The following is a 9,100-nucleotide window of genomic DNA, read 5'->3' as shown; positions in this document are numbered from 1 at the left end:
CCCACAGTTTGCTTGAGTCACAGCTTCATAGTCTCCCGTCTGCTTGCAAAAATGTCTACGGGTAAAATATATCTACTCGTCACTCAAAAAGTCCTCATTGTTTTATTTTTCTGTCATGCTCCAGTTTTTCATGGGTTAGTGCCTCTCTGTTTTCTCCGACCGAGCGGCAGTTTTATTAGAAGTGTGTTTCACTTTCGCTTTTTGCTAGAAATGTAAAAGTAGAACAAAGTTGTTTTTCATAAAAACTCGTCTCAGTGCCCGCCTCTGAGGTGACACCAGACCTCAGCTGCGCGCTTCTCTGGAGCTGCAGTTGGCGATGAGAGTTCTCAAATCCCTTGCTAACGCCCCCGAGTCTAGAAGGACGATGCTGACGCACGTGGCGACGATGACGATGATTCCAAAGTAGCCGAAGGTCTGAGCCGACTGTCGCTTGTCTGGCACGCTGATCTTCTTGCGCCGCACGGCCGAGATCTCGCTCTTGTTCACCGTCAGCTCGCGGACGATGCTGTCCGTCATGGAGGCCAGACTGGCCGCGTCCACGCGCGTGGCGTGCACCCAGGCTGGGCAGGTGCAGGCGCAGAGTGAGGACGCAGGGGCCGCTACTTGCGATGTGGTGGAGCTGCTGGTCACAGGGTGGAGGTGCTGCTGAAGCTGGTGGTGCTCGGCAGGACAGCTGTGGGCGAAAATGCAGACTGTGTCGCGATGTCTTGAGACGAGATCAGTTCAGAGCTGGTCGTCATCACAGCAGAGATGTAGGTGCTGGGGGACGTTGCCGTGGGCGAGATGGTAGACGCTACGATGACGTCTGATACAGAACTTGTCATCGTCACTGTAGAATCATAAGAATAGGAGGGCATTGTCGTGGCTGAGAAGGTAGACTCTGGTGACGTGTCATCTGATGAGGTCATCTCGACATAACTTGTCATCGTGGCTGTAGAAACATAAGTAGAGGAGGATATTGTCGTGGCTGAGAATGTTGGCCCTGTTGGTATGTCGTCTGCTGAAGTCAGCTCTACAAAACTGGTCGTCGTGGCTGTAGAAACATAAGAATAGGAGGACACGGAATTGCCAACCTGAAGACTGGATCTCATGGAATCCTGGGTCAGCAGACCTACCTTCTCCACACTGAGAGAAAGTGTAGCAGACAGCAGCGTTAAAGAGGCCAAGACAGGCGTGATTTCGATACCCGTACTCAGCCCCTTAGTAGAGTAAACACTTTGAGCATCTTCCAAAAGGGAAGTAGGTGAAATGGTGTCCAAAGTCTCAAAGGAAATAGCTGTCAATAAAAACAGGCAAGCGTACTAAGACAAAAAAACACATGTCAGTAACACAGAACTCAGATGAACCACATGTTTTAGCAAAATAATTAAAAAATCTTTAAATATACAGGGTGTTCCAAAAATAGGTATACAGGACTGATTATGTTTAGTCTCTGTGGTGCTCGAAATTTTTTCAATCATGCAACGCGCAATATTTTTGGAAACTGTTCCTGACACAATACCACACAGTAACAGAAACTCCGGTTAATGTCCATAAATAAAACGGAAGTACCATGCCCCAGCCCTGTTGCAACTGCTTTAAACTCTTTTTAAAAAACCATTGCTACTAGTGATGGGTTTGCTCCGTGTGCACTGTATGGGCTTCGAGTTCGTAGGGGGGTGTGTGTACTATAAAGCGAAGTTTGGTGTCTCGTAATGTCAGTGTTCTCACAATGTCACGATTGTTACCGACTTTAAACTTATTTTTCACAGAAAGGTGTGCAGCTTAAAAAAACGTGCTTTAATATAAGCAATACAAGGATATTAACTATTTAAAACTCTAATGAGAATATCTGACAAAAAGGGGTTTTTACACACACACACACACACACACACGCACGCACACACACAATGTAATTTTCACTGAGGAAGACAGGAGTTTGTGTGTGTGCAGTATGCACAATAACAAATGGTAGATAAATTGCATACAAGAACATCTGTAGATAAATCGTTTACGCATGTAAAGTGTGTCTCGGCATAGTAGCTTCACATATGTGTGGATAGCCTTTAAAGGTATGGGAATTGTATGGAAAGGAAATCGGGCAGTAAATGGCTTCTAATTGGGCATATCAGGAGTAATTCTGATGATTAAGAAGATTAAATTTCTTATGAAAGTGCATAAGAGGTCAGGAGATGAAAAGTTTCTGAGAGGACAAAGATCTTGCTGGTTGTTTGACTCAAGATGGGCGTTTAACCACGAATTAATATCCCTGGACTGATGGCAGACGATTTTTTCCAGTTAACTGCTAAAACGAGGCATAAGACAAGAAAGCTTCCGCTTTAGTCACATTCTTTGTTACGGGTCGTCGAGACTAACAGCGGAGAACTTCTCAAGAGGCTAATCGTTGGTCTTGGCAGACAGACAGCAGTCCACCTATACATGTCTATGGTGTGACTGAGCTAAGCCCACGAGCCCAGTGTGCTAGGGCAGGACACTTCAGGACTGGATGTAAGCGCATCTGACAGAATAAGCTGCTTACTGGAATGTCGGTGAAGCGAGACCTAGGGCACCCACTTGCATACAGGAATATAGAGGACATGCTTTCGTGTCCATGGCGACGCAATACCACAAGCAGCATGTCGTTAACGTGTTAAATGCGCTTAACGACGACTATGATGATTAAGAGGAGAAGAAGGAATAGGAAGAAGAAAAAAAAAGATGTTCATAAAAACTCCACCCAATCTAAAACAGGCAGAATTGTTTCATGGCGAATGAAATAAAAAAGAATGGAATGAGACAGACCACGAAATCACACCATGATTATTTGTCACGGATCAAAAATATACCCACCTGATGAATCGATCATGGACGAGATGGTAGAAACTGAAACACAACCAACAGTTTTGATGACAAAGTATCTAATCACTTTCCTATATATCTACAAACATACACGTAAATACATAAATACGAGCGTGCGTCTGTGTGAGAGAGAGAGAAAGAGAGTGCGCGAATGTGTTTATCTACATGTACACTAACGCGGACTTAGTATTTAGTAACGCAAGCAGTCACTGACAGTGAGTTTGAGTAGTGACTGAGTTGGTGGATGAGTCGATGAGTGTGCCAATTTTAGGTGAATTACAAAAACTACATCAAATACAACTGTATTACACCACATGCTAAATCGAATACATGATCCACTCAAATGTGCACTTCCTTCTCACACAGAGTTAGCCCCTATCATCAATTCAGTAAGTGTTGGCTATCCTGGGTTCAGATCTCGTCTCGGACACGCTGGGGTTTTTTTCTGCATGTGGTATCTGCTTACAGGGCTGGCTGCTTTGCCTTGATAAAGCCTTAGTTGCTGGCTCGGCGTAAAACATTATCTCCATAGAGGTACACATCTATCCTATTTAACATAAATAGGCTGTAATTTGAAAAAAAATGATGCCTCAGAGGTGGAGTGGGGGAGGATAGTACCCGTTTTGAAACTTCTAAAGAAATTAAATCCATCAACTTGAATACTGTAATCAATTGAATTTCAAAATTCAGGATGCCTCGAGAATTAGACATCTATACACTGGCAAGAAAGAGGTGGAAGAGTTACTGTCTTCATAAACTAAATTGGCTCTTTTGCGTGAAGATGTCCTTCACTGCTCGCTGAAATGAGAGTGTATGTCCTCCTATCTGCTGAAACGAGAAAGCCAAGTAAATAATGCTGAAAGGTGGCTGGCTGGCTAGTTACCTTCAGGCATGCAATCTTCATTGTACCGTCCGTCTGAGTCAGTGTCTGGAACAAGAACCGACAAGAGGACACATCTTCATCGCAGTACACGCAATTTGACCAAAATAAAAAAAAAACACCACCCAACAACTATTCTGTACAAAACAAAGGAGTGCTTTGTAATTCTTTGCAGATGAGAATGTATGGATTGATCTGTAGCATTATACATATATTATCTGATATTATGTCACGTGCAATGATCCGTTTCCTTCTAATAACACTTCAAACAGCACGAACAAAAAATATCTGAACGAGAAACCTTTTGTTTTTGTGTGTGTGAAAGACTTCGACTTTGCAAAAAGGGAAAGAAAATGATGTGATCTCAAACTATATCTGTCACTCCACACTCTGCCAGCTCCCACCGTTCCAGAAGGAGATGAAGCATGGCTCCTCGTCTGTGATACCATCACAGTCGTTGTCCACTCCGTCACCTGGCTGCGGCGTCGACACATTACAGGTCTGCGGACAACATACAAATAACAAGTCGTCTTGTGTCATGACAAAGTGCACGCACTTGGGTCTTGCAGCGTAAGGATGAAGTGTGTAAATTCGGTAACAAAGTTCAAGTATGTAACGCACATACATTTCTGTCAATTCGGTCTTGTTAACGTCATACTAAAGTGTATTAAGTACACGTACTTGCAATATGGTCTTGTCACACTTCAGGTACTCTCATACAAAGAACGGAAGGATAAACAACAGTACTAACAGCTAATAAACGACAACGGTATAAGACGTAAAGAGGAATCGGGTAACAAACAGTAAGGACTGAGTTTCATGAGTATGCAGATGAAGACGAACATGCGGGCTAGTCAAATGACGAAAAAGTCAAAGAAAGGATTAGAAGATGGACTAACATTACGTGGACTGTTGTTCGGAGTAATGCTCATGGAAGAGATGTGTCTTTAGTGCACTTTTAAAGGATTCGATGGTGGGTAGGCGGCGGATATAAAAGGTGAGAGTTATCTAAACATCCTGAGACCATTTGTTGTTGTTTGTTGTTGTTGTTGTTGTTGTTGTTCAGGCGACAGGGATAATTAGTCTAGTCATTAGACGTAGGGTGGAGATGTCTGGCTGAGATGTAGGGGACGAGAAGTTGAGAGAAATGGGGCAGGAGCTTGCAAACAAATTAGAGCACAGCACAGACAGCTTGTACTAAATGCGAGAGGAGATGAACAGCTAGGTCAAAAAACGAAGAAGTTACATGTAACTGTGTATCAAGGGTCATGTGTCCAGTAATAATTTCTGAAGTTCCAGATTTCTGACAGATGACGTAAAGGTGAAGTCGGTTTCGCCCACCTTCACTTACTGGGGAGGGACTGATGAACGATGAGCGATGAGCGATGAGCGATGGGCGATGAGCGATGATTTATTTCTTCTCAACCATAAGATTTCTATAAGATTTCCTTATATAACGGTAGGGTCAGTGCGCTTCACAAAAGTAAGATAAATACACAAAATACACATAAAAACATACGGACACAATCACAACTTGTCAGCAAACAAGCGAACAAAGATAACAGTTTTAACGCAAGACAGAAAAAAAACTTTTTTCACGAAGCAATGCGGAGCAGCTCACCAACAAAAAAAAATGAGACTGGCAGACAGAGCTTGCGGAAAAGTTAAGTTATATGTATAGTGCATCGAGACATCGATCAACAAATTTTCCTCATGGCGGAAAAAAGATAAGAAAATACGGAAAGATGGTTTGTTGGGTTAGCTGAGGCCCACTGTTTATGTCAGATTATAAGGGGACACTTCAGAGACTCTCCATGAAGATAAAAGCCGCCATATTGGTACTCGGTAAACTTGATGCTTGCCAATACACTTTCGTATATTAGTATAAACTGTTAATGTGTGTGACATAAGGCAAGTGTTGGCCTTATTCCCAAAATGAACCATGACCATGAAAACGTCATTTGTGACATTGACGACCTGCTCATTTTCGGTAAGAACAAGCAAGAACATGATCGTCACTTGAAGAAAGTGATGTCGACGCTTCAAGAAGCGGGCATTACCCTGAACGACGAGAAGTGCCAGTTTGCCAAAGAGAAGATATCCTTTCTCGGGCACATCATCTCGAAAGATGGGATCGCCATCGACCCAGAGAAACTGTCTGCTGTGAAGAATTTTCCCAAGCCAGAGAACATTTCTGATCTCAGAAGATTGTTAGGAATGGTTAACCACGTTGCGAAGTTTGCAGGCCCTAACCTCGCAAACGACAGCAAACCGCTACGTGACCTGCTCAAGAAAAACATAGAGTGGTGTTGAGACACTGCTCAAGAAACATCGTTTGAGAAGATTAAGAAACAGCTGACTGAAGCTCCAGTGTTAGCACACTATGGTACTGACAAAACGACCGTCGTCTCAACAGATGCTTCATCTTTCGGTCTCGGTGCAGTATTACTTCAGAAACAGTCAGATGGTCACCTCAAGCCAGTTTTCTACGCTTCAAGAAGTATGACGGAAACTGAGCGCAGGTACGCACAAGTTGAGCGTGAAGCACTCGCAGTGACTTGGGCGTGTGAAAAGTTCTGTGACTACATCACAGGACTTCGTGATCTGACAATCGAAACTGACCACAAGCCATTATTGGCTCTACTGAAAACAAAGAACCTAGAAGATCTACCTCCGAGAATTCAGAGATTCCGGATGCGCCTGATGAGGTTCAAGTACAACATTGTCTACACAAAAGGCAAGAATCTCGTGACTGCTGACACACTCTCACGAGCCCCAGTAAGAAACACTCAGAAAGATGAGAGAAGTGAAGAAGAAGAGATCTTCATCAAGCAAGTGATTCAGAGCTTGCCAGCCAGTGAAAAACGCACATAGACTTGAATAGGAAATTCAAGAATATTAAAATTAATGTTAATTAAGTTATATTGAAACAATGTCCATTTTAAAGAAAGGGAGATGTGACATAAGGCAAGTGTTGGCCTTATTCCCAAAATGAACAATCCGTAAAAGGTTTAGTTCCGGTTAAGAGGTTTAAATATACTTGGGCGGGAGCCGACATGAAGCTGTCTCTTGTGTGTTTTCTAACTGGACAGTTTAATGAGTGCCACCACTAATACCCACAAACCAATAACACAACAATGTGCATGCATTTTATTTTCTCTAACTGTTTATAGTTCTTTGCTTTAAAAACTAAGATGGTAGGTGTCGATCTTTTTATGTTCCATTCTGGCTTAAATGACATCTTGAGAAGCAAGATGGCGGCGTGATGGCTTCAGCAAGGTCTATTGCAAAGCGCGCAGGGTCTGCCCAGCAGTTAACGCGTGCAGGGACGCAGGAAACATTTCCCGAAAAACAAAGAAAGAACGCACAAACATACAGACACAGCTGGAGACAAATACACTTATGTAAAGCTAGCCAGACTTGGCGATCGAGCTAAAGAAACAAAAGAAATAAAAAAATAGGCGACAGATGACACGGAAGATGAAGACTGAGATAAAGACAAGAAGACAGACACAGGGACTGAGATGAGAGTGTGTGAGTACCGAGCTGTACTGCTCCAAGATGAAGGCCAGGCTACTTATATCCGCCATTTGTTGCGACGCACAGTACGTGAAAACGTAGCCCCCAAAAGTTCCCCTTTTCGGCACGACATGAAGGGACTGAGAGACGTTGGTTGGAACGTTTGGAACGTAGCTGACGTGTACAACAAAGACGGAAATATTGGCTGAATAGCTAATCAGCATGAAAGGATAGGTTTCGGTATTAATGGTGACATCCTGACCCAGGGCATCGAACGAGTGGGCCACAAGGTGTATGGAATGGACCGTAATGTTCGGATACACCACTGGGACGGTCCTGAAGATGTCCTCGCTCGTGAACTGATTTGCTGCAGGGACCACCAGCATGGCAGCATCAGCCTTCACTAAATTCAGCAAAACATGAATGCACAGTACGGGGTCACTGGTCCGCACCACAGTAGTATCGTTAAAAAACAATTCTCGCACATCTCCCGCCCTGTTGAGTGTAAAGTCTGTTACCGAGCCGTTATCAAAACGTACAGTTGTATTTGGCTGGCTGGCTATCACATACAGTAGATCTGGATATGCCACATCTAATGAAAAATTTTTAAAACCGTACGTCGTGACGAAGAGATTACCGTATGATACAACTGGTGGTAGCTGTTCCATTAAATGATCTTCATTAGTGGATATTTTCGAAGCAGCCAGTTGCACTGAATCAGTCAAAGAAAAGACGGCCACAGGCTTGGAGGCACTGACAAGAGAACCACTCATAGTGCATGCGCTATAACAACTTATCTGCAACGCCTGATACGCGTTCACTCTGGTGTATATCACATCGGAATTCCTGTAAACAACGCCGCCGAACGTCACTGTTGTGTTCTGAGGATCAAGTACCAAGTAAACTTCAACAGTGGTGTTGGGAAAGACTCCAACAAGCTGGAAATATAATAAAAATATGATGTCAATATTATTGTAACGTTTTGCGACTCATGTGGTTAATATTCAAGTATCTTTTGTAGGTAAAGGAAGAGTTACTTTTAGTTATTTTGATTTTTTTTTAATTTTAAAATGCATTAGGCGCGTGGATACACGCTCATAATAACTGTTAGCATATTAAATCTTACATACTTATAAGAAGGACACATATAATGATTTGAAACAAGTAATGTGTGGTATTCAATCAAATAATTTTTGTATCTAATCTTTTTATGCCCGTCTGTACTGTAGTAATGTACACCATTATTTGTTTCGGTGGCTTTATAGATACAACAGCCATAATGTTTACCAAACACCCGAAACTTCAGGCTTTCTAATGTATTCACCTGAAAATAACCATTTTGGCCTCTGATGATTGGCGTGAAAATATAATATTCCCTGCCAAAAGCGTCTACGGGAATCAGTCGCATAGCACCGGCAGTTGGTTTTGTTTTTGGAGTACGGCCATTGAAGAAGAAGGTGACGCTGACCTCTGCACTACTGTTGAGACGATAGACGTTCATCGACATGTCATCTGCGAGTACGCTGTTGTTGTCACAGTTGATGATGAAGTATGACGAATTATACAGCGAGACATTGATGGTGGAGACGGAGCGGTTTGGCTCGTGCAGGTCAACTTGAGCCGTGTTCAGGGTAGTCACGGCCACCGTGATGCTCACCTTGCTCGGATTGCCGCCAAACACATGCATGGGGATGACGAACACGAACTGGGTTCCCCACACGTCTCGCTTGCCCCCTGTTGATGAACAACAATCTCGTTAAAGTCTAAAGTTGATAATAATGACGTCTTCAACCCTGGTTTATTATTTAAAACATTTCAACGCACAGCATTTTATCCACCCAAAATGACGAACCTGTAAGATAC

The 9,100-nt window shown here is 43.1% G+C and overlaps 1 protein-coding gene across 3 annotated transcripts; it reads right to left on the bottom strand.

Moving 5' to 3' along the window:
* Positions 1–486: 486 nt before the first annotated feature.
* LOC112560513 lies at positions 487–8,964 on the bottom strand. Of its 3 annotated transcripts, none has more exons than XM_025232419.1 (6): positions 8,562–8,964; positions 7,261–8,175; positions 4,123–4,219; positions 3,722–3,766; positions 2,830–2,862; positions 487–1,276 (listed from the first exon to the last, which is right to left on the bottom strand). In XM_025232419.1, exons 1-6 carry the CDS (start codon positions 8,922–8,924, stop codon positions 627–629), a joined length of 2,103 nt encoding a protein of 700 aa, XP_025088204.1. In that variant the 5' UTR covers positions 8,925–8,964; the 3' UTR covers positions 487–626. The 3 variants fall into 3 exon arrangements, with proteins under 3 accessions (XP_025088204.1, XP_025088205.1, XP_025088206.1); XM_025232420.1 differs by having other exon boundaries at positions 487–1,033; XM_025232421.1 differs by having other exon boundaries at positions 487–931.
* Positions 8,965–9,100: the final 136 nt, after the last annotated feature.

The sequence above is a fragment of the Pomacea canaliculata genome, linkage group LG3 (genome assembly GCF_003073045.1).
Source record: "Pomacea canaliculata isolate SZHN2017 linkage group LG3, ASM307304v1, whole genome shotgun sequence".
Lineage (NCBI taxonomy): Eukaryota > Metazoa > Mollusca > Gastropoda > Architaenioglossa > Ampullariidae > Pomacea > Pomacea canaliculata.
The sequence above is the reverse complement of the archived record's forward strand: the minus strand, read 5'-3'. Positions and strand labels throughout refer to the sequence as shown.